The 26,278-nt window shown below is 39.2% G+C and overlaps 1 protein-coding gene across 1 annotated transcript in view; it reads left to right on the top strand.

The window, feature by feature from the left end:
- Window positions 1-55: 55 nt before the first annotated feature.
- RABL3 (RAB, member of RAS oncogene family like 3) overlaps window positions 56-26,278 on the top strand; it is a 60,437-nt gene continuing 34,214 nt past the window's right edge. Inside the window, exons 1-3 of the mRNA XM_069070000.1 lie at window positions 56-236; window positions 9,307-9,398; window positions 22,549-22,678. Of these exons, the coding sequence (XP_068926101.1) occupies window positions 191-236; window positions 9,307-9,398; window positions 22,549-22,678 (268 nt within the window). The 5' untranslated portion in view covers window positions 56-190. The remainder of the gene's footprint in view (window positions 237-9,306; window positions 9,399-22,548; window positions 22,679-26,278) is intronic.

The following is a 26,278-nucleotide window of genomic DNA, read 5'->3' as shown; positions in this document are numbered from 1 at the left end:
TAAGGATACATCTAACCAATCAATGCTGTAAAAAAAAAAAAAAAAAAAATTCCTGTTCCCCATTAGCCAATGAAATAGCGGAGAAGGAGGGTATGGGCGGTTCCGTGTTCAAATAAGCTCTGTGATTAATAGGTTCTCTATCAACGTGCACTAGACCGGGAAGGGCTTGTTATTAACCAGTGGCGGCAAGATGGCGTCGCTGGATCGAGTGAAGGTTCTGGTGTTGGGGGACTCAGGTGAGTGGACCTGGCTTTGTCCTGTGCTCTCGACCGCGCCGTGGTTGCCGAAGCTCGCTTCTTTCCTCATGGCTCCTCTTCTCGCCTTTAAGCTTTTCGGCTTAAAAAGAGGCTTCGTAGGTTCGGAAAACTACATTTCCCAGCGGGCCTAGCTAGGGAGATGGCTTGTGTGGGCGGGGCTCCCTCTTCCCAATGCTTTTGACCTACCCTTAGTTCTGCCTTGCTTCTCCAGGCTTTGTGGTTCCTTTCTTCTAAAACTGGGTGAAGGCATATGAAGGTGTAGTTGGGGGTGGAAGGTCTGCTTCGTTGGAGATAGTAGCCGCACGGATGACAGCATAAAACCATCAGACTACGAAAGTCTGTACCCACAGACGACCCTAGCACCGTGCTTAATCAATCTACATTTATCAACTGCCCACTATGTGCCAGGCACTGCTGCTAAGCACTAGGCATACAGAAAGAGGCAAAAGACAGTTCCTGCCCTCCAGGAGCTTACAATCTGATGAGTGAAACAGCATGAAAATATGTACAAAGCGAGTTATATACAGGATAAATAGTAAATAATTAGCAGGGGAGAGACATTGGAATTACAAGGGGCTGGGGAAGGCATCCTGTGTATAACGTAGGATTTTACTAGATACTTAAGTATCTAGTAAAGGAAGCCAGGGAGGTCAGTAGTTGGAGTGAAGGAGAGAATTTACCACCTTAAACCTGAATGTGTACAGGTATGGTCCACTTATTGTAGGTTCTGCTAAGCAAACAAACAAAACAACCTTAATTAAAAATTAAAAAAAACATTCTTAGTTTTCTGCCTGGTGCCAGGCCCACTGTATCTAGCCTGTGAATTGTAGTTTGCTGACCCTCATGTTGGGAAAGGGATCTTTGAATTGCAAATTAAATTTCATATCAAGTTTATCAATCACCAAAAACACTACTAAAATTCACACTTTACATTGCCCTGCTGTTTTTCCCCCTGTCCTGTTGACCCAAGCAAGACTGTGTTTTAACACTACTTCAATTCATACGTCCTCTACAGTTTTATTTTTTAAGTCCTGTACCTACCCAAACCAGACACTTGATTCTCCATTCACCTGACAATGCAGTCCCAAACTAGCTTGGAAAAGGGCACTAGATTGATTGGGCCTGGATTCAAATCTTTATTTTGACCATGGGCAAGACTCGGCCTCAGTTGCTTCATCTGTAAAATGAGGGAGTATTGATAAATGGAGGGACTCAGTATGATACAGTGGAAAGAACACATTGGCTTTGCAGTTAAGAGGACCTGCTTTCAGATCCCACTTCAGAAACTGACAGTTTTGAGCAAGTCTCTCAACTTTCCTAGACTCAGTTTTCTCATTTGTAAAATGATAAGTTTGGACTAGGTACGATCCCTATCACTGTGATCCCATGACTCCCAAAGGCCTTCCAGGTCCAAATCTGTGATCTGTCTGGTGCTACAAAATTAAAAATTTTACTTTTAGTAACAAAAGGCTTTCTACTAAAAAACAAAAACAAAAAATCCTAAACTAATTTTAGCTTACCTCTCTTACTCCCTCTATTTATTCTTACAGAATTGCTCCTCCAGGTTCAAGAGACTCTAGACTCTGGATCTAGTCAAAACAAAACTTCACAAGCCTCTATTGATGTGTCTGGTTTTTCTCTAGTTAGCCTGAGGACACCATTATTTTGAAGAAACTGCACTTAATAAAATAGCATAAGAAGGAGTTTGACAGTAGATCACTTTCTCTTTCCCCAGTAAGGCCAAGGCATGTACTCTGCCACACATATACACATTATCAGTGGAGAGAGTGAGCAAATGTAGAGATCATGTTTGAGGAGCCCCAGACTTGGGGAACACATAGTGGGAGGTAACTTACACTTCTAATACTGCTGGGATTCTGATGAATTTTGGTCATGTCCTTCAGTGCTTCTGACTGAGTCGATGTTGGTTCACTGGGCTTACTGTTCCTCCTCCTCCCTGGATGCAGCATCTCTGCTGGACCTTATCAGATGCTATTGGACTTTAGTCTCCACTGTCTCCAGCTTCTGGCACAGCCCTTGGATACTGCTGTGCTTTTTGAAGAAAGAGCACAAACCATTATATTAGAAAACCTCCCCCATCCTACTTCTTTAGAGTCTCAAACCTGAGGCTTATTTTCTCTCAAGCAGGAAATTCTCAGCCCTGGGTACTAAGCTCTGGAACAGTGAACAGCATGGTTTCAGACCTTTTCCTTCTCTTTAACCATCCCCGGCCCTCTTCCTGGCAGAGGGCTGGGTATTCTAAGGGACCTCATCCTAGCTTATGGTGATTGTCATATATGCCTCCCCAGTGTTCATCTTTGCAGGGTAGGCTCTAAACCATATAAAAGCGGTCTTTTAACAGTATATCTTTACCTGATAATTGTCAGATCACTTTGAGGTTTGGAGTTCCCCAGTTTTTTAAACTCTTTCTCCCTTTTGCCCATGTAAATGAGCAGATGGAGAAAAGGTATAGAAAGAGTCTGTACTCAGTGGGCAAGTTCATTGTCTATGCTAAATTACTTATAGCTTGAAAGCCTTACATGGAACTCTTTGGCTGTTATCTGCTCTTGCAAATACAGCCTTTCAGGGACATTTCTCCACACCTGTATTTGGACTTGTTTGTATTTGGATTTGTTTATTCCTCAGCTTCAGTCAAGTCTGTGCAAAGTAGATTTTACAGGCTGAACAGCTTCAGTCATGTAAATTTTATTTGCAAGTTTACTCTGTCCCTTAAGTTCACCACAGTTTATCGCTTCAGCTTTAATTGGTGAACTTCTGGCTTCTCAGCTTCACTTATCTTTTGAAAAACATGGAAGAGAAGGGGAAAGAAAGAGGCTTGATATTGCTCAGGGAAGAGGGTGGATTTTTCAAAGGTTGAAAGTATTTTACCCATGAAGGTCATCAGGAGGGGTCAGGATAGATGGATTGCAAGTTCCTTCACAGAAAGGTTTGAGGGGAAGTGCCTGTAATGTGGTGGGTTCATAGTCTCTTCTGTCCTCCAATATTCCTTCAGACTGAGGCTGACCCTGGAGAGAGAAGGAGGAGGAGAGACTTGATTGAAGGCAACTCTTTTGAAACTTGACTACATGTTGGGGTAAATGAGAAAGCTGCCCTAAAAACTGGCCCAGGATGTGGACACAAGCCTTTCCTTTTGGCCAGAGGGTATAATGTTGAAAGGGTGGTAGTGTCAGGGTCCACAGAACTCCTGTTCATTCCATGATTCCTATTTACAGAAAACAGGAATGTTTTAAGGTATATGCATACGCATTTGGGGTTTTGGATTTTTGTAACTACAAGAGTAAATTTAAGTGAATTGATACTGTTTACTATAATTAACAAGTAAATAAACATTCATTAAGTCCTTACTATGGGCAGAGAACTGTGCTAAGCTTTGGGGATACAGATAGAAAAGACAGTCTTTGTTCTCTGGGAGCTCCCATTATAATAGAAGGAGATAACATACATGGACACACATACATACATGAGCATATGTATATTCACATGCACACACATAGATGTGGTTTCTGATGCAAATGTCAGCAAAATCACACGAAAAGTCCCTGTGGTCTTTAGAGTGCAACAACAAAGCAGATGGTAATGGAGCCTTTTAATAGTATTTTCATTGATAAAACCACCTATATATCTGATGTTAAACCATTTGAGGGTGCCAAGGACTTCCATGATTAGAACTTTGTTTTCTGGGGCCTCAGTAGCTGCAGCTGCAGTAAGGGCTGTTGCACCTGAAAAGACAGTTGTGAGGGTGTATCAACACCAGGGTTAATTCCCTGCATGCTGGCTTTGTGAGCCAGGCTAGAAGCAGGGCTGGTGGCCTGGAGGGTGGAGCTGAGGAACACTGCCCTTCTTAGCTCATCATCGGTAGTGTTGGGGATGGTGGGATTGATGGGTTTCTTTTCCACAAGATCCACATCCCTTGATGATGTCTACTGCAGCTTGGCTGGTGGTCTGGGGGCCCTGCTTTCCTGGGATCAGAGAATCTATAATGTATAAATAGCTACGAGGGCACTTTTGCCTTCAACATTAGAATCTCTCAGAAACCCACCCTGCCTCCCTGCTTGGCCCAGTATATCACCCATGCAATACCCACCACTGCTATGAATATGCAGGTGTATTTCCAGGTTTGAATTGTGAGATATAACAGGCACTCTTCTTTGAAGACAAAACCAAGATATTTATTCATGTACCAGAAAGCCAAATCCACCATAGTAATAAAGAAGTTGGTGTATGACCAATGTAGGAGGCACTGCCATCCCAAGCCTTCCTTAGGTCAGGTCTCCCCACAAACAAGCTCCCTCAGGCTGAATGCCCCTCTCTCACTCCCTAGCTGCTCAGCCTCTTCTCTCAGCTCCACCTTAACTCTTCTGTTTCCTGTTCCACCTGTTTGGCAAGCTCCTCCCATCACAGGCTCCATGTGACTGAGATTCAGAGCAGGTCACATAGGCCTATTAATGTGCAAGAAAGATCTTCCCATCCCATTAACAATAAACCCCCTACATTCACAAATAACAGCCATCAATGGAAAGGGGTAGGTCAGGAGCGTGATATGCTTATAATCCTTGCTCCAGGGAGGCAGCTAAGGTTGATGGATCCTTGTGCTCAGAACTGCAGTTCTAAGGAAGAGTAAAGCAAAGGGTTGCTGTACCTGAAGTGAGATTGGGAGAACCAGTCTTTCCCATCCCCCTCCAAATTGTAAACCCTTCTAATTGAAGGCTCCTTTAGGGTTAACAAGCCTCAACACTATTCCCATGGGCAGTGAAAGTGCTAGAGACAGAAAACCTCTTAGGCCATCTTTCCAGCATTCTCAACTCAAGTGAAGCTGTTTTCTTCATAGCACCCCAGTCCTATGGATAAGAGACTGCTGCGGTCGAAGCAGAAATACAGAGGACGAACCTACCAGTCCCGCTTTTGCTGCGTTATGCAGACAGTTGCTGCCCTGGAACCACCGGGAACTAGAAAAGCGAAACATCCTTAATGGGCATCAGAGAGGAAAATTTTTTTTTCCGGGATAGAAAAGGAAAGCAGGGGTACTAAACACAGGTGCTAGAACCCTCTTTCTTTACTCCCTCCAACCCCCCCCCCCCCAGCATCGTCCCTGCAGCTATCTGTGGTGCTCTAGCCCTCCTGAGACTTCTTGGGGATACCAGCCAAGGAGTCATTTCAGGAGCTTCCACCTTTCCCTACTTTGCCCCTTTTTCCTTTGCTGGTCAGTCTGCTCTTTCAGATCAAGGCGCCTGAGCAACATCTCCTCATCTCCCAACTCTCCTGAGACTTCTGGGTGGCTACAAAGAATGTATTTCATTAAACTTCCTCAAGATTTATAAGCTCCACGCTGTGTAACCTTGGGCTAGTTACTTAACCCCAAATGCCCTCCAAAAGGCAAAAAAAAAATACCAGCTAGGTTTCAGAAAAACAAAGTCTAACTAGTTGGTACAGTGCATAGAGTCCTAGACTTGGAATCAGAATGTTCTGAGTTCAAATACTGCCTCAAACACTTACTAGGTGTGTGACCCTGGTCAAGGCACTTAACTTCTCTTTGCCTCAGTTTCCTCTTCTACAGGATGGGGATGCTAATGGCACCTACCTCTCTGGGTTATTGTGAGAATCAAATGAGATAGTAATTGTAAAGCTTTAGCATAGTGTCTGGCACACAGCAGGTTCTATGTAACTGTCAGCTATTATTTTTATCATCATCATCATTTAACATCTCTCCACATCATCTGTATATTTGCAAAGACTGTGTTCTCCATCCCTCCAACCCCCTAACATAACATGACCTCCTTTGTCACCAGATCCCTAGAGTGTATTCATGGGCCATATTGTTTTGGAGGTCTTATGGGAGAGAGGTTGTGTTAGTGCTCCCACCAAAGTTACTCTATATATACTTGTGTATATTTTGTATGTTTTATCTGTGTACATCATGCCCCCCCCCCCCCGCCCCAGTATCCTGTAAGCAACTTTAGGGTAGAGACCATTTCATTTTTATCTTTATATTCTCCAGCATCTAACACACAGTGGGTATCTTGCACATAATAGCCACTCAATAAATGCCTATTGAATTGAATTGTCTTTTATCCAGTTTCCATTTTTCAGATTTTACAGCTTGTTTAAGTTAGATGGATACTGCTGTAAGTCTTAGTAAATACTTGTCCCCTTTGCTCTAAACAGGCAATGATTTGACTGCACACAGATTGTTGATTATGAAATGACTGATCACCAGACATTTCCTGTCAAAATGCAGCTTCATTTTTTATGATTTCATTTAGTGCTTGCCCACACTTTGCACCTGTCTTTTAGTATTCATGCTGCTGCTTATATAAGTGACCTTGAGCAAACCACTTCTCTTCCTTGAGCTTCATTTTCCTCATCTGTGAAACAAGAGGATTGGGATGGAAGATTTCTCACCCCTAAATCCGTTGTACAGATGACTGCTTTTGCTGCTGGGCTTCTCCCTTTCACATTGAAGTCACCAGGTACTAGTGTATAAGCTCCCGGAATCAAGATGATCTTATTATCAAGGTTAGAATTTCTCAACTTCGTTCCCTGCTAACAGATGGCCATTCATTGGCTTACAGTCACCATGAGCTTTTGAAGGCAAGGTGACCAAGTGGTTCATGAAATGATGCTTCTTACTGCCTTTAGGCACAGGGGCAAATCATTCTTCTCTATTTTGCTACAATTTCATGTCTTCTGATTTCATTTAAAATAGGTATGTTTACATGGATGAAGTTCAGCTCCTTTAGTAATATGGCCAAGTTGATCATTGGACAAAGTTTGCAGGTTAAGTGCTCTTAAATAAGTCTGTGGATCTGCAGTTCCTTTGGTGTGAGTGAAAACTCCACCCATGCAAATTACTGCCTCTCCTCATTCTCATCATATGTGATTCTTAAGCACATAAATGTTTTCATTCATTCATCTAGCCTCACAGAATTGAGAGCTGAAAGGGACCTTAGAGATCATTGGATGAGGAAATTGAAGGTCAGAGAGGTGAAATGTCTGGCTGTAGATCACAGGATGTTACAGAGCTGGGTTTTAGAAATGCATTCTTATGACTTCAAATTCAGTGTCCGTTCTGCTGTACCATCCTATTGGAGAATCCACCCAACTCCACTGACAGCTTTTCTCTATTTCTTCCAATAGTTCATGTATACCAGTGGAACATTCAGTCTGTCCATGTTTTATCCCTCACCTTTCTGACTTGATCAGCTTTCTTTTCCACCACAGCAATCTTATTCTGGTACTTCATGACTGGGAGGTAGCCTTGGTTTCCCAAAGGAGTACAAGTCAGATTTTATAAAATTGGAAAGCATGCTGTCTTAGAACCATTATAGCTAAGAAGAAAGAAATTCGTCACCAATAGGTTTTCTAATAGTTAATAAGATTTTTGGCCATGGTGACACAGGTTTAAAAAATGTGTGTGTGTGTTTGTGTGCACATGATGTCTAGTGAGCAACTAGTAATATAGCACCATATTTCACGGGGGAGAGATTAGTACTGGACATATAGATTTCTGGAGTTTTTTGCATGAGGGTGATAACTGAACCCAAACGATTAGATGCAATCACTACAGCAAAGAGTATGAAAAGAAGAAAGGAGGACTTGAGGACAGAACCTGGGAACTCCCATTCTTAGAGAGGCAGGAAGGTGATGCATCATCAAAGGAGATTTTAAGAGTACTATCATTCAAGCATGAGAATAACTAGGAGAGATCAGTGTCATAGAAGCCAGGAAATGACAAGGAATGCAGGAGGAACAGTAGTTAGCAGTGTTGAAGAATGTAAACAAGTGAAGAAGGCTGAGGACAGAGGGAAAAAAATCAGCATTTAGATTTAGCAATTAAGACATCATTGGAGACCTTAATAAAAGTTTCAATAATATGGTAGGTTTAGAAAACAGATTATAAAATGTTAAGGAGTGAGTGAGTATAGTAGCAACCACACTGGCCTACCAGGGATGGCTACTAGCACAGGTGTTTAGATCTGCTTTAATTATTTAATAATAATTAAATAAATATAACTTCCATCCCAAAGATGTCTTTACTAGGAAAGATAGGAGTTCAAGGGATTAACAGTCTTTTTTAATTACATTCATTAGTTCAGGGGAAAAATCAGTACCCTGAACTTCAGAGAAAATTCAAGCAGAGAAATAAAGAACAGACAGGGCTTCTAACTGCCTGAGAAATTAACACAGATCAACATACAGATCCAGCTGTCTGACCAAGGCAGCTACCCAGAATCTCATATGGTCGAATCACAAGAACACTCTTCCAGTGAATGAGCCCCAAAGCAAAATGCTAACCTCAGAGAGAGAGAGAGACAGAGACAGAGAGACAGACAGACAGAGGGAGAGAGACAGAGTGCGCGTGTGTGTGTGTGTGTGTGTGTGTGTGTGTGTGCATGTGCACACACACACACAGACCTTTTTAGAGACAGAGGGCATCACAGCCCTCATGACACAGTGCCTAATGAGAAATTAACAAAAAGTGTGAAAGCCTTCCTACAAGCAAGCCTCACCTAAGCAAGCTTCCATTAATGGGCTCCACCACCTGAGGCCTATTGATGGGCTGGAAGATCTTATATCTCTCATTTTAGAGGTTAAGCAGAGAAGGGGGAAGAAAGATATAGCTTGAGAAAATTGTAAGGTCAAAGGCAGATATTTTGTTTTGTTTTTTTAAAGATAGAGCATTGTGTTTTGTTTTTAGGTGGTATGAAAGAAACCAGTAAATAGGGAGAACTTAAAGAAAAGATAGTAGAGGGAAAATGGAAGTGGGGGAAATTAAAGGGGGAGGGAATGCTTACTGGAGTAAGCTCTTGAAAAAGCTGTGTAGTGAGAGGACAAAGGCACAAGTGGAGAAGTTAACTATGGCAGGAAGAAGGGATAGGAATGGATGGATACATTTATAGGGAGATTTTGAGGTGTCAATTAGGGGAAGGTGCCTTTAATCTCCATAAAGTAAGAGGCAAGGTTTTGTGTGGAGAGGTATGAAGACAGATTCCAATATATACACAAATTGAAGTATTTATATCTTTTTCAGGTGTTGGGAAATCTTCACTTGTTCATCTTTTGTGTCAAAATCAGGTGTTGGGAAATCCATCCTGGACCGTGGGCTGCTCAGTGGATGTCCGAGTATGTAGTCTTTAGATTTTAGTTTTTCCGAAACTATGTTTATGTAAGCTAAGGAAATGAATTCTTTCAGAATTCATTATATGCCTTTAAATTACAGGGTCACATTAAACTGTTAAATAGGTTAAATCTGAGAACTTTTTGATAAAGGCTTGGCTCAAAGCATTATCCAGTGCACAGTTATCTCAGTATATTACTGGACCTGCCAGTTTGTGTGGCTTGGCGTTGTGACCTTAGTTCCTGGTCGTTGGGTCCACACCTGGGGTTTCTGATAAGGCATGTGCAATTGCTCATTTGATAGAGCTCACCTTTGGTTTGTTCCACACAGGTAGTTCTGGGATCACCTCAGGAGAAATGTCACATTGTAGTTGGTTTGCTCCTGTTGAACTGATCCTTTCCTGCCTTGAGTGAAGATGATGGATTAGGACTAGGGAGTATAGGGGATGTTGTTTTAATATCTTGCTATTTTTGTCTTAATTATGGAGTAGTACAAAAACAGTTATATGTATTAACAAACATACCTGAGACTAATTTTGTTGTTAAGTTTCATGTGCTTACAATACTGAAATCTTCAACAAATTAGAGGGAACATGGAACAGATGCCTATTCCTGAAATTTGGTTTCCAGAGGGAGCAGAGCAGAACAATGTGAATGATCCCCAGGTCACTCCAAAAATCATGGAATGGTGAAGAAGGCCCTGTTTCCTTTTAGCCTCACTGGGTAAACATGCAACCAGCCTCATAGAGCATGATCTTTAAAATAAGAAGTTCTAACCTTTTTTTATAAATCCTGAGGATATGCCTCGAATCAGCAAGGGGAAAGGGGAAAGTTAGTACAGTAAAATAATCCTTAAGTTAATTAGAAGTCTGCTGGGGTATCAGCAAGTCTTATGAGGGAGGTGACACTACTCGCCTTAATTTAATAATTTTTTTAAGGGGGGTAGGTTGAGATGTCATATTCAAATCAAGTTGGAGATCTAACTGGTAAAGCTTTGAATTCTTTAGGTAGAGTATAACCCTCCTGGTTAAGGACCCAAAGAAGACAGATTAAATTACAAGGAATTAGCTCTTCATAATCAACTTTTTTTTACATTTAATTTAATTTTTTCTCAATTACATATAACAAAAATTTTAAACATTGATTTTCTAAAAATTTTGAGTTCCAAATTCTCTCCCTCCTTATGAGAAGGCAAGCAATTTGATACAGATTTGATTTATTTGATATAGATGTGCAGTCATGTAAAACATTTCCATATTAGCCATATCACAAAAGAAAGCACAGACCCCCTAAAACCCAAGAATAATAAAGAAAGGCTTAAAAAAAGTGTGCTTCAATCTGCTTTCAGAATCTATCAGTTCTTTCTCTAGGGGTGGATAGCATTTTTCATCATAAGTTTTTCAAAATTGTCTTGGATCACTGTATTGCTGTGAATAGCCAAGTCATTCACAGTTGATCATTGTTTTTTTTTTTTCCCATTTTTCAAATGCTTTATTAACTTCTGATTTACATCATTCATTTCCTCCAGATTTTGAGTTACAAATTTTCTCCCCGTTTTTCCCCTACCCACTGCCGAAAAATAGCAGTCCCACAGGATATCCCCTCCTCCAATCTGCTCTCTCCCATATTTTCTCCCATATCCCTTTCAACTTTTCCAGTAGGGCATGGTGGGTCTCTATGCCCCAGTGCCTCTATATCTTATTTCCCAATTACACGTAAAATAGTATTAATAATAGTGTGTGTGTGTATATATATTTAAACATTTGATTTTAAAACTTTGAATTAAAGATTCATTCCCTTCCTCCCTTGTCACCCACCCTTACCGGGAAGATAAGCAGTTCAGTATAGGTTGTGCATGTGTGGCTAATGCAAAACCATAACATAGTAGATATATTGTAAAAGACTGACTATATTTCCCTCCCTCCTATCCCACCTCCCACTTATTCTATTCTCTACTTTGATCCCGTCCCTTTTCAAAAGTGGGTGCTTTCAACCTCCCTCCCCCCCAGCCTTCCCTCTCTTCCATCATCTCCCCTCTCATCCCTTTCCCCCTACCCTCCTGTAGGGTGAGATACCCTATTTAGTGTGTATGTTATTCCTTCCCCAAGCCAAATTCAGTGAGAATAAGGTTGACCCATTCCCTTTTGCCTTCCTATTCTTCCCCTCCATTGTAACCATTTTCCCTTGCCTCTTCTTTATGAGATAGTTTACCCCATTCTGTCTTTCCCCATCTCTTCTCATTATATTCCTCTCTCACCTCTTAATTTCACCTTTTAAGTATCATCCCTTCCTGTTAAATTGGTCCTGTGCCCTCTATCTATGTATACCTGTAAACATATATATACACGTTCACATATGTATTCATATGCCCATATACCCTCCTATATAGACATATATATTATGCCCACATATATATATATATATATATATATTTCTATTCTCTTCAACTATTTTCACACTGAGAAAAGTTTCATCAGTTACAATTATTGTTTTTCCATGTAGGAAAGTTAATAGTTCAACTTTGATAAGTTCCTTATGATTTCTTTTCCCTGTTTACCTTCTCATGCTTCTCTTGCTTCTTGTATCTGAATGTCAAATTTTCTATTCAACTCTGGTTTTTTCATCAAAAATGCTTGAAATGACCATATTTTCCCCTGAAACATGATACTCAGTTTTGCTGGGTAGGTGACTCTTGATTTTAATCCCAGCTCCTTTGACCTCCGGAATCTCATATTCCAAGCCCTGTGATCCTTCAGTGTAGAAGCTTCCAGATCCTGAGTTATCCTGATTGTGTTTCCACAATGTTCAAATTGTTTCTTCTTGGCTGCTTGTAATATTCTCTCCTTAATCTGGGAGTCTGGAACCTGGCTATAATATTCCTAGGAGTTTTCTTTTTGGGATCTTTTTCAGGAGGTGATCGGTGGATTCTTTCAACCTCTATTTTGCCCTCTGATTCTAAAACATCAGGGCAATTTTCTTTGAGAACTTCTTGGAGGATGATTTCTAGGTTCTTACTTTGATCATGGCTTTCAGGTAGTCCAATAATTTTTAAATTTTCTCTCCTGGATCTATTTTCCAGGTCAGTGGTTTTTCCCATGGGATATTTCACATTGCCTTCTATTCTTTCATTTGTTTGGATCAGTTTTACAGCATCTTGATTTCTCATAAAGTCATTAGCTTCCATTTGCTCCAGTCTAATTCTGAAGCAATGATTCTCTTCATTGAGCTTTTGAGATTCTTTTTCCATCTGGCAAATTTGGCTTTTTAAGGCATTCTTCTCCTCATTGGCTTTTTAGCCTCTTTTGCCATTTGAGTTAGTCGATTTTTTTAAAGTGTTATTTTCCTCAGTCAGGCTGTTAACTCTCATTTCGTAATTTTCTTGCATTGTTCTCATTTCTCTTCCCAATTTTTCCTCCACTTCTCTTATCTGCTTCTTAAGGTCCTCTATGGCCTGTAACCAGCTTGTATTTTCCTTTGAAGCTTTTGGTGCAGGAGTTCTGACTTCACTGTCTTCCTCCTGTTCTATGCTTTGCTCCTTTTTGTCCCCAAAATAGGAGTCTAATGTTGGAATCTTCTGTCTGCTTTGTTTCCTTTGCCTGGTCATGTCACCCCTCAGTCACTCGGGCTTTTTGCCACAATAGGACTCTGCCACCAGATGGGAGCTTTCGTCCCAAATGCTGGGGTTTTCTCAGCTGCCAGAGGTATTAGATGTGTGCCTTCTCTGAGGCCTCCACACACTCTGGCAAGCTGGACACACGCTCCAGGACCTCCACCCTAGACTGCAATCCAGATCCAAGCAGGTTAAAGCAAGAGCAATTACCCCTCAGACTGGTGCTTGGTCCCCCTACACTCTGCAGGCCAGGGGCTGAAGCTGCCACGTGGTGCTGGCTGACTGTGCCAGCATCTCAGCAGCTTTTCTCCTCGGGGCAAAAGCTGACACACTCCTACTTACTGGGTCCCAAAGTCCAGACTGCAATAACCTTTCACTTTGTCCTTCACATCTATGTGTTGATAATTCTGGAAATAGCCACAGCTGCTGCTGATCTGGAGCCCCTCCAGCTGGCGTGGCTGATCAGGCCCACCCTGGGGCTAAATCATCCAGCACAAATGGGCCTGGGCTTGGCTCCCAGAGCCAGGCTGTCCTCAGTGGGAGGTTAGCTTCTCTGTGTCATTTTGTGGGTTCTGCAGCTCCAAAGTTTGTTCAGAGTCCCCTTTTTACATTGATTGGGGAAGATGGAAGCTGGAGCAGTTTGGAGGTCCTGCTTCTGCTCCGCCATCTTGACTCCGCCCTCAGTGGTGGTCCACAGTTGATCGTTGTACAATATTAATATTGCCTTTACCCTTGGTTCTACTTATTTCACTTTGCTTTTCAGTTTATATAAGTCTCCCTAGCTTTTTCTAAAATCATCCTGCTTGTCATTTATTATATCATAATAGTATTATAATAAAATACTACAACTTGTTCACATTCCCCAGTTGATGGACATCCCCTCAGTTTCTAATTCTTTTCCACCACAAATAGAGCCGCTATAAATATTTTTGTAGGGGGCAGCTAGGTGGCGCAGTGAATAGAGCACTGGCCCTGGAGTCAGGAGAACCTGAGTTCAAATGCGACCTCAGACACTTAACACAAAACTAGCTGTGTGACCTTGGGCAAGAAGTCACTTAACCCCAGTTGCCCTCCAAAAAGCAAGAAAAATTAAAAAAAATAAATCTTTTTTGTACAAAAAGGTAGTTTTCCTTTTTCTTTGATCTCTTTGGGATACATACCTAGTAGTGGTATTTCTGGACCAAAGGGTATGCACAGTTTTATAGCCCTTTAGGCATAGTTCTAAATTGCTCTCCAGAATGATTGGATCAGTTCACAACTCCACCAACAGTGTTTTAGTTTGCCTATTTTTCCACATCCCCTCCAACATTTGTCATTTTCCTTTTCTGTTATCAATCTGATAGATGTGAGATGGTACTTCAAAGTTATTTTAATTTGTACTTCTCTGATCAATAATATTTTAGAACATTTTATGTGACTATAACTTTGATTTCTTCTTCTGAAATCTGCCTGTTCATTAATCATTAACTTTTAAGAATCCATGTTATGTGGAAGGAAGAAATTAGACTTCTCAGAGCTATACCAGGGATTTTAGAAGTGCATTGTAATTACCCCTCTCTCCCTATTGCTCAGAAAGTACACTGCACTGCAAAAATAGGACTGAAACCCCCTATAGACTTCCCTAAGTTGGAATCAAGGTACATAGAGCTAGGTTTTCTCACCACTATAGACACCAGGCTTATGTAAGTACTAGGAAGAAAAGCCATGGTACCCACAACCCACTTGGCTGATTATTTTCACCTGTTTGATACTCACTAGTTCCTTTTTGAAAAATGAAGTCATATCTACAGTCTATTGGATTATTTGATATACTGAAAATAGCACCAACCAGGAGAACATTATGTGATGATCAACTACGATAAACTTAGTTCTTCTCAATAATCCATTGATTCAAGACAATTCCAAAAGACTAATGATGGAAAATGCTATCCACATCAAGAGAAAGAGCTATGAAGTCTAAACTTAGATCAAAGCATATAATGTTTACCGTTTTTTGTTTTTGTTTTTTTTTCTCGTGGTTTTTCCCTTTTATTCTCATTCTTCTTTCACAACATGACTTATGAGGAAATAAGTTTAACATGATTGCACATGTATTACCTATATCAGATTGCATGCCGTCTTGGGGAGCAGGAAGAGGAAAGAGGGAGGAAGAAAAATTTGGAACTCAAAATCTTATAAAAATGAACGTTGAAAACTATCTTTACATGTAATTGGAAAAAATAAAATACTATTTATTTAAAAAAAAAAAAGAACAGAAAAAAGAAAATAGCACCAGAGTAAGAATCAGGAAACATGAGTTCTTGCCACAAGTGCCTCTAACTATTTGGGCAAAGTTGCCTAACCTCCTCTGGCCTCAGTTTCCTCATCTATTAAATTAAGAGGATTGAGCTAAAAAGAATTATTTCTACTTCTAACAATCTGTGGTTTTAAGATATATCTTGCTTTTTTAGTAAGAATGGAGCTTGGGCTGTGCTGAAAATTATCCTCCATTCATTCCTAAATATTCCAGTCCAAATTTGTTGATCATTTCTGCCCTACAACTTTAAAAAGATCACATTTCTGCAGGAACACAAAGTGTAATAGGTTTTCATTTCAGGACTCTTCAGAAGAAAAATATTCTATAGGAATTTAAGTAATTATGACTTGTTATAACAAAATAAACTTTTTTTTCTTCCAAAAGAATTCAACTTTACAATACTTCTACCTAAAATAGCTTCAAATGAATATTTTCTGGAATAGCTTTATATTGCCATTACTGCTTCTGTTTTATTAGAGGCTGTGAGTGGGGCCCTCTAGATTGTAGGTGGAATCCATTAAAATGTACCTTTTCAAATAGTTATATCACATTTAGCTTGTTTCTGTTCTACTGAGATGCCAAGTAAATACAGAAATGAACAACATGATGAAGTGGTGGGTTTTCATTTCAAAGAGGTATGATTAATGAGTTGAATATACATTTTTTTTTAATATACATTCTTAAAGTAAAATTACTGAAGGCCTTGGATTAATGCTGACTCCAAGGTTGATTCAGACTTACCAGAAAGGGGGAAAATGAATTTTCTTTTGCAGAACATTTTCATTTTGGAAGTGATACAAGTGTAACCTCCTTAATTATATGATAACCAAACATACAGAATTTTGTTAGTCTGAATTTATAATCTGGGAACAGACATGGCATGTAATTTAAATTTGCTTTACTGGAATTTTGAAACCCTATTTTATTCATTCAGTTCCAGACGAGAAATGTCATTAGCCCTGACTGTAATAATCTAATGCAAAAGTTTAACCAATATAATTTAATTACCAGAGGAAAGATACTAGAAAAGCTCAGAAAGGGGGAAAGTTTTTGTAACGTTTCTTTTATAAAGCTCTCATTTCTAAGATATTTAAGGAACTAATTCAAATATATGACTAAGAACTATTCCACAATAAATAAATGGTCAAAGAATATAAATAGGGAGTTTTCAAAAGGGGAAAAACAAGCTATCAACAATCATGGGGAAAATGCTGTAAATCACTATTAATTAAAGAAAAAAAATCAAAGCAACTCTGAAGTTCCACCTCACACTTACAAGAAGGGCACTGATGACAAAAAAGGAAAATGACAAACGTGGGAGAGGCTTTGGGGAGACAGGTACATTAGTGCCCTTTAAATGAAGCTGTGAATTGGTCTTGCCATTCTGGAAAGCAAATGAAAACTATCCCCAGAAAGTTACTAAACTCTGTACATATCCTTTGACCCAACTGCTTAAACCACCATTAAGCCTATACCCCAATGCAATTAAAGAAGGAGAAACAGTATCTTCCTGTACAAAAATATGTAGAGCAGCTCCTTTCTTGGTGACCAAAAACTGGAAACTGAGGGTATATGAACATAATGCGATATCATTGTGCCATAAGAAGTACTGAAATGGACATGTGAAGAATTTGTTTTGCCAGATTTTCCTTTTCTTTTTTTCTTTCTTTTCTCTTTGTGAGCAAGAGGAGGACAAGAGGGGCAGATTAATTTTTTTAAGTGCTTAACAGAGAAAGTGAAAATAAAAGCTAAAGAAAAGATTTGGATGAACTGATTGGTGTAAGCAAAGAAAGCAAGAAAACAATAAACAATGGCTATAATAATGTGAGGTAGTTTCTAGAGCCTGGCCGGGGTTCCTAGATTTCAAGGGGTCCATGAACTTGGATGGAAAAAAAAGTATATCTTTATTTCATTACCATGGGTTTCCTTTGTAAATTTATGTATTTTATTTTATGCATTTAAAAACATTATACTGAAAAGGATCCAGAGGTTCTACCAGTTTGCCAAAGGGGTCCATGACACAGAAGAGGTTAGTAAACTTTGGGTTAAACAGCAGATTAATTGAAGGTGTGAATTTTTTTCTCCATTCATGTTGTGTCGGTGGTTCCAGGGTAGAGAAGAAAGAGTCAGTGGAGGAGAGTTTGAAAAAATAATTATAAAGATGGGTTAGATAATAACATCAATGGAGAGGTTAGCTTTGGAAAGAGAAGGGCCAACTAAAGATGAGATTTGCACCAGACAGATTTTGAGGTGGAAAGGAGAAGGGAAAACAATCTGGGCAGAAAGCCAAGTATATCCAGCCAAGGGTTAATAGGCAAGAGTAAATGGAGAATAGTTTCCCCACCCCAGTGGGCGTTGAAATGCTGTCAGGGAAGCATAACAAATAGCAGGGTAAGGAAAGTAGTAGAGAGAGATGGAAGCATTTATCAGTAGTGATGGTGGCCATCCACTTGTACCCCAACACTGATAGAGTGCTTTCTTTGCACCATTTCTCCCACAAAAGAATTCTGACTTTGCTGGTCCCTGAAAAGGGCACATAAAGTGTGATTCAGCAGACACAATTCCTAGATTTAATGTATTTGGAAAATACTTGCAACATCCTGTGTTCTTTAATGTATTTAGAAAATACTTGCAACATCCTGTGTTCTTTTATTAGAGTATCTAATTTCCTTTAATAAATTGGGTTTTTTTCAAGATTACAAAAAACATATGACTTAAAATGGAACAAAGAAACCATATGATTATATCAGTAGATGCAGAAAATGTTTTTGTCAAAAATACAGCATTCATTCCTATTAAAAAACATTTGCAGGCATAGGTATAAGTGGATAAGAAGCATCTATCTAAAACCATCAGCAAGTATTATTTGTAATGGACATAAGGTAAAAGCATTCCCAGTAACATCAGGAGTGAAACAAGGATGCCCATTGTCACCAATATTATTCAATATTGTATTAGAAATGCTATCAATAAGAGAAGAAAAATTTAAAAAAATCAAAATGGACAATGAGGTAATATCTCTTTGCAAATGAGATGATGATATACTTGGAAAATGCTAGAGATTGAACTAAAAAGCTAGTTGAAATAATTAATAATTTTAGCAAAGTAGCAGGATGTAGCAGCAAGCTATACATAGCATACTAGCATGCCCAGGATGGCTGATAGCATAGGTTCTTTGATCTGCTTTTCTAAAGGAAAGCAACTCAAAAAGGGTTAACAATCTTACTTTAATCAAACATATATCATTTACCTAGTTCAGGGGGAAAAGTCAGCACCATGAACTTCAGAGTAAATATAAACAGAAGTTACAAGCAGACAGAAAAATAAAGACAGAGAAACAGACCAGCAAACAGGGCTTCCAGCTGTCTGACCATTACATCCATACCTGGTTAGTTACGAGAGAGAGAAGCACCAACATCTGGGTTTTCAAAGCTGGGGGACTCAATGGCTGCCCAGAGTCTCATCTGGCCAAATTATGCAACTCTTCCCATAAGCAAGCCCCAAAGCAAAACTTCACATCAGGGTATATATAGCCTTCTGCAGGGTCAGAACACATCACAACCCTCCTGACCCACTGCCCAATTACAAAGTAACAAGATTTGGGCATTCTTGAAAAACAAGCTGCCTACCACAGGCTCCATATGATCACATTCCACCTCTTAGGGGGCAGAGTATATTTTCAAATCAGGGAAGGTCCTCAAATTCACTTAAGCCTATCAAGGGACAGGGAAGATATTCATATTACCATTACCATTACACAGAATATTAAAAAAAAACATATAAATCATTAGTATTTCTATATATCACCAACAAAACCCTGCAAGAAAAGATACCCCATTTAAAATAACTGTAGAGGGTATAAAATACCTGCAGCTATACCTGCCAAGACAAACCCAGGAAATACATGGACACGATTATAAAACTTTTTTTTATACAAATAAAGTCAGATTGAATAATTAGAAAAGTGTTAATTGTTCACGGGTCAGAGCCAATGTAATAAAAATGACAATTCTTCATAAATTAATTTGCTTATTCAATGCCATCCCAATTAAATTACCAAAAATGTATTTTATTGAGCTAAAAAAATAAGAACAAAAGAATCTCAATGGAATTAATGAAAAAATATAAAGGAAGGAGGTTTGGAAGTAGCAGATCTTAAACTATATTATAAGGTAGTAATTATCAAAATTACTGATACTGGCCAAGGTGGATCAGTGGAACAGAGTAAAAATACGGTAAACAGTAGTAAACGATTATAGTAACCATGTGTTTGACAATTGTAAAGATTTGTGTTTGGGGGATAAGAATTCATGAGTAAAAGTTGTTGAGAAAACTGGAAAACAGTTTAGCAGAAATTGTTTATAGACCAATATCTTATACCATTTACCAGGATAAAATTAAAATGGATACATGACCTAGATATAAAGAGAGAGATTACAAGAAAATTTGAAAAACACAGAATATGTTACCTCTCAGATTTGTAGATAGTAGGAGAATTTATCAATAAACAAGAAATAGAGAGCACTATAAGATGTCAAGTGGATAATTTTGATTACATTAAATTAAAAAGGTTTTGTATAAATAAAACATATCTCAGATTAGAAGGAAAGCAGAAAATTGAGGGAAAAATTTATAGGTAGTTTCTCAGATAAAGATCTCCTCTCTCAAATATATAGTGAATTTTGTTGAATTTATAAGAATATGAGTCATTCATTCCCCAATTGACAAATGGTCAAAAAGATATAGATAGGCAGGGTTTGTTGTTTGTTTGTGTTTTTTTGATGAAGAAATCAAAACAATCTGTAGTCATATAAAAATGCTCTGAAACATTATTGATTCAAGAAATACAAAATTAAAACAACTTTGATATATCATCTCATAACAGATTAGCTAAAATCATAGAAAGGGAAAATGACAAATATTGGAGAGGATGTGGAGAAATTGGGACACTAATACACTGTTGGTGTAAATGTGAACTGATTGAACCATTTTGGAGATTAATCTGGAATTATGCCCAAAGATATAAAACTGCATATCCTTTGACCCAGAAATACCACTCTTAGGGTCTGTTTCTCAAGGTGATCAGAGAAAAAGGAAAAGAACCTATATATTCTAAAATATTTATAGCAGCTCTTTGTGGTGGTAAAGAACTGGAAATTTAGGGGATGCCTATCCATTGCATAATGGCTAAATTAGTTGTGGTCTATGATTGTGTTGGGATACTATTGGACTGTATACAAGAAACTATGAGCGGGTTGATTTTGAAAAACATGGAAAAATTTGCCTGAAATAATGAAGAATCAAATGAGCTAAATCAAAAGAGTGTTGTATACAGTAGCAGCACTATTGTTCAAAAAATAACTGGGAATGACTTAGTTATACTGATTATTATAAATATTCAAATCAGCTACAAAGGGCTTAGGAAGGAAGATGCTATCTACTCCAGAGAAAGAACTGTGTCGAATAATGACCTTCTCTAGTGCAGGGTGGGGAGGAAAGGAGGGAGACAGTTTGGAACTTTAGAGTGTAACCAAAAAAAAGTTAAATTGTAAGAAATGGAACAAAGATCCCACCTATTTACTACTAATCTGGCGTTTAATAAAAATCTAAGGGTCTTAGCAAGTGAGAAGGTCCTTAATAACAGCAGGATTTTAGACTGAAGATGAAGAAGGCCTCTTCTCACTTGATGAACAGCCCATCTGTGTGCAGCACTGTTCTAAAAATTTCTTTTGGATCTTTAATGACCATAAATTTCAAGTCCTCTGAGACCTGTCTTCCATAAAAAGATGTCTTTTAGTTTTACATTGCTTCTTACCACATTATGTTTTTAGGATAGTAATGACTTTGAAGAAGGTGCCACTTACTGTGTCAACAGCAGGCTTTCTCTTAGGAATTACTCAGACTTGTGAAATCAGATGTAATCTCACAGCTCAGTGTTAGCACTGCAAGACACCATTTAGTCATGTCATTTAAATTCTGTTCAAGACAGGAAGTATTTATGGAGTGACTAACTACTATGTGCCTAGAATATGCCGTGGAATTTTCGGTGGAAGGATATGACGGGGTCCTGCCTTCAAAGGACCTATACCTATACCCCACTGCGTGTAGTTGGAAGCAGGTGTACATGAAACAATTTGAGAATTATATAAGGTGCTATCTAATAAAGGACTAACTTGAATATCTTAAAATCTTAATTAGCAAGAACTCACAGTCACGGAGATGTTCTGAATGGTCAAATAGTCTAGATAACGAAGAGAAAACAAGTGCTAATATTTTTCCAAAGTTGTAACCATATAAGATGTAATAAAGTTATCATGTAAATTTCTTATTTTTCCTCCTTTTTTCCCCTTCCCTCCTCCACCTTACCCTAGAGATGATTACCATTAGAAACGTGTGTGTGTGTAAAATCATTCTATGCATACTTCTGTTTATCAGTTCTTTCTCTGGATGCCGATAGGGGCTGTATATATATAACTGATAGCAATCTTCAAGTATTTGAAGAAATGTCTTATAGGAGAGGGATTATACCTGTCCTGCTTGACCCTACTGCATAGAACTGGGGCAGTACTGAGGCCTGCAGAAAGGCCATCCAAGGTTAGGATGGTCCTCCTCGAGGCAGTGGGCTCCCAGTCACTGGGGGTCTAAAAGTGGAGGCAGGGGGAATCTGTGTTATCAGGGGTGCTGTGAGGGAGATTCTTGCTCAGGGCTTGGACTCGTTGAACTCTGAGGCTCTTTAAAGTTCTGATGTTTTGAGTTTCCAAGAGAGGTTAAGTTGCCAGGTAGAGGTACATGTAGGAGAAGTTGTCAGGTAGCTGAGTTCTGGAAAGATGAAGTTGACTATCTCATCAAATACTAAAGGTTGGTATACAATATGAACCTTAAGTGTTTTGAACTTAGTGTGCTCATAAATAAATTTATTGCCTTCCCGCCAACACCTCCTGCCCTTCTGACTTCCATCTTCTGTCAACTAATACCACCAAATCACTTCCTTCTTTCTCCCAGACCTTTTTAACATGGGTGTTCTCCAAGTTCTGTCTTCACCCTTCTTTCTATAAATTCTGTATCTTGGCACTTTTATTCGCTTGCATAGTTTCAACTATCTCTGTGATCTTTATCTCTAGCCCTGAGGTACATCTGTTATGTGCATCAAATGAGGTGGTGTATGTTGAAAATGCTCAGTAACCATGAAGAATTATATGCATGTAAGTCATTATCTAGTAGTTACTGTAATTCCTTGTTTGGTTTGTCAGGTTCATGATTATAAGGAAGGAACACCGGAAGAAAAGACCTTCTATATTGAGCTATGGGATGTTGGAGGGTCAGTGGGTGGTGCCAGCAGCGTGAAAAGCACACGAGCAGTGTTCTTCAACTCCGTAAATGGTAAAGTATTTGGTTTTTCCCCTTCCCAAGTATGAATGAGACACATACCTAGTGTGCATTGGGAATAGAGATCATCTGGCATGGACCTTAGAGGGTCGTATCCATTCAGTAAAGAATGTTTGTTCACAGAATACCTTGTGTACTTGATTTCAACTTGAAACTCAAGGACCAGCACAGTTTTGTGGATCCTGAATTTTTCCTACATATGTTATAACATCAAACCATTTACTTGCCTTAGTACTTCCATTTTTCATTGTTGTTGTTCTGTCGTGTCTGACTCTCTGTGACCCCATTTGGGGTTTTCTTAGCAAAGATGCTGCCGTAGTTTGTAATTTCCTTCTCCAGCTCATTTTACAGATGAGCAAACTGAGGCAAACAGGGTCAGGTGACTAGGGTCACACAACTACTAGTCTGTGTCTGAGGTCAGATTTAAACTCAGGTCTTCCTGATTCCAAGCCCAGTGCTCTATCCACTGTGCCACCTAGCTGTCCTTACTTCCATCTGTATCATTCTCGTTACTATAACTTGAGATTAATATGACATTTAATTCTTTTTTTAAATAAATTTTTATTGATAACTTCTTTATACCACCAAAATTTCTCCTACTATTCTGCCCCCTTCTAGGAGACCTATGTCATCTAACAGGTAATTTTTTTAAAAAGAAAAAGGAAAAAGTGGGGAGGGGGAATCAGCAAAAATGGTTAATGTGTTGAAAATGTCTAAGAATATGTGTAGTGTACCACAGCTGTGGACCTACCATCTCTGCAGAGAAGTGAAATGCAGGTGCCATGAAATTTAATTGTTTAAAAAAAAAAAAAGGCAGAAACTTTCCTGTGCCTTCTAGGTTCCATCTCATATCCCTATTCCCTTTCACTGCCAAGCTTATTGAAAAAAGTTGTTTGTTTTCGGCATCTGATGCCTCTAGTCCTCACCATGCACTTCTGTTTCAGTCTTGTTTCTATCCCCACCACACTCACAATCCCATAGTATTCCCAAAAGTCAGTGGTGGATTCCTGATTACCATATAAATAGGAAGGCTTCCCCCCCCCCAAGGGCTTTATTTTTCCTTTACTTTTTTGCTGCGTTTGGCACTGTTGACCTTCCTTCTGGATTTTTTTCCCCTCCAGGGCTTCAGAAAGACCCTGGTTTAGTGGTTCTCCTTTCGTGAGACTTCACCAGCTCCTGCTCTGATGCCTTCACTACATCCTGACCCTTTCCCATTCATACTCTTCAGTGTGACTGTTCTCCAAGATTCTGGCTTTGTCCCTTTGTGTTCTTGGCACTCTTACCTTCTGGTAGTCTCATTATCTGCTCTTGGCAGATAACTGAGCCCCAAACACATCTTCCAGCTGTCTATAGAATATTTCTACCTAGATGTGTCTTTCCCAGCAGCACTTCTAACCCAACTTTTGAGCTTCTGCTCTTTCCTCAAAAAACTCCTATTTCTGATAGTATTTTTTTTTTGTGAGTAGACTGTCATTTACCCAACCCCTTGTGTTTGAAACCTTATTATCCTTGATTCTTCCTTGTCCTTCACATGGTATATTTAATTAGTTAGAAAGTCCTATTGACTAACTCTACAGAATCCATTGAATCTCTCCTCTATTCTCCATTCCCATTGTTGTGATCCTGCTTCCAGTCTCGTAATTCACTCCAGTTCATCCCTAATACCACTGCCTCATTAAATTTCCTTATGTATAGATCTGTTCATGTCATTCATTCCTCTCATTAAGACCCTTCAGTGGGTCTCTGTTGTCTTCTGAATAAAGTTCACTTTAAACCTGGCATGCAAGACTTTACACAGTGTGGCCTACTCTACCTTTCCCACTTTATCTGTTCCCCTTTGTATCCTTCATACATAGGCACACTGCACTCCTGGCTGTCACCTGTACATGCCACACACTTCTTACCTTGGTTAATGCTGTTCTCAGCTGTTAATGCTGGAAGTCTTCTTCTCTAAACCGCCAAGCCCTGTCTTCTTGTGATGGTTGAATTCCTGTTTGTCCTCTAACGTCCTGCTCACATGCTGCCTTCTTCATGTATCTTTCCCTGATTCATCCAGTCAATGATGATCTTTCTCCTCAACTTTCACACTGTTCTACATACCTCACTTGCCTTTACTATCTGCTTTGTAACAGAGTTATTTATGTATGTCTTTCTTACATATATTGACAGTTCTGTAAGGGCAGAGACTCTGTCTTACCCAAAATTGGCACTATTACCAGGACCTAGGACAGTGCTCTGCATGCATTGGTAGACACTTTGTTGTTGTTTATTGAATTTAATGGGAGCCAAAGGTACCCTGAAACGAAATTGCAGTTATTGACGCAAGTTCACTGACCACAGAGTCCTTCACTGACCTCGAGGTACCCTAGTGTCCCTGGTTCCCCAGAAGGGTTATGGCTCTTTGTTAGAAGACATAGCTCTTTATAATACTATGCCTTACCTACATTCAGGGAGCATTTATCAAGCATCTGCTGTTTTTATAGACTTAGAGAAAAGTGCTGTAAGGGATACAAAAAAAAGGAAAGGACAGTCCCTATACATACACACATACATACATTCACATATGAATATATTTTATATACATATATGAATACACATGGATATATTTATATATGCAGACATATGAATATATACACATATGTTTATGCGCACATGAATATATACTCATATATATTAATTCATATACATATCTATATACTCATATACTCTATATACAAATATGTGTATATATATATATATATATACACCCATATATGAATACATACACACACACACATATATGAATTATCACATTGGGTACTCCATGACCCACCAATACCAGCCTCCAGCAAGTGACACAATCAGTTGGAGGCATTGACCTTACATGGATCTGCTGTAAAACAATAAGGCAGCATATAAACAAGTGAATGATCATGGTGTAGAGACATGTAGAATTATTGAGAAAAGATAAAATAAAACAATAACTAAAGGATAAGCTTCTTAGAAGAGTGACTCTCACCCCGTGCTGCACAGGGAGCGATGAGCCTGGATTTTGTCAGATTGTTACAGTTATCCCCGCCACATTGCGGGGGCAAAGGGCACAGCGCCCCTGAAATCTGGAATGTCTGTGTGATACTTTTTAGCCCTCCCTTTGTACCAGAGGAGAAGTCTGAATTTTTTCTTTTTCTTTTATGGGATGTTTACAGTACCTTATTGTAAAGTTTGGATTGATAGTATATAATACTGTACATATACTTTGTGCATTTCTGAGCTTCTAAACGTTTTCTGTGTCATCTGCTGGCTTCCACTTGTTGTCTGCAGTTTCCACAAAACTCCCAAAAGATTCCCAGATTTCTTATGCTGACTTGCAGTATATTGAAACCACGAAGGGGAAAGTCACGATGTGGATGGGATAACTGTAATAAGTCATCAATGTAACATTAGTCTGACCTGACAATAGGGACGCTTGGATGTCTGTCTGGTTGTCAGCCATTTGTTATCGTATCCATTGTGAGAACTGCATGTGGGTAACTTCCTCCATTGGTACAGGCCAGCACCCTCTTTGTAGCACACAGATGAGAAGGTCACACAGTAGTATATGTCAAAGGGAAGATT

Source organism: Petaurus breviceps, unplaced genomic scaffold (genome assembly GCF_028583685.1).
Source record: "Petaurus breviceps papuanus isolate PSGF00001 unplaced genomic scaffold, PetGlider_PUasm1.0 90792, whole genome shotgun sequence".
Classification (NCBI taxonomy): domain Eukaryota; kingdom Metazoa; phylum Chordata; class Mammalia; order Diprotodontia; family Petauridae; genus Petaurus; species Petaurus breviceps.
The sequence above is the reverse complement of the archived record's forward strand: the minus strand, read 5'-3'. Positions and strand labels throughout refer to the sequence as shown.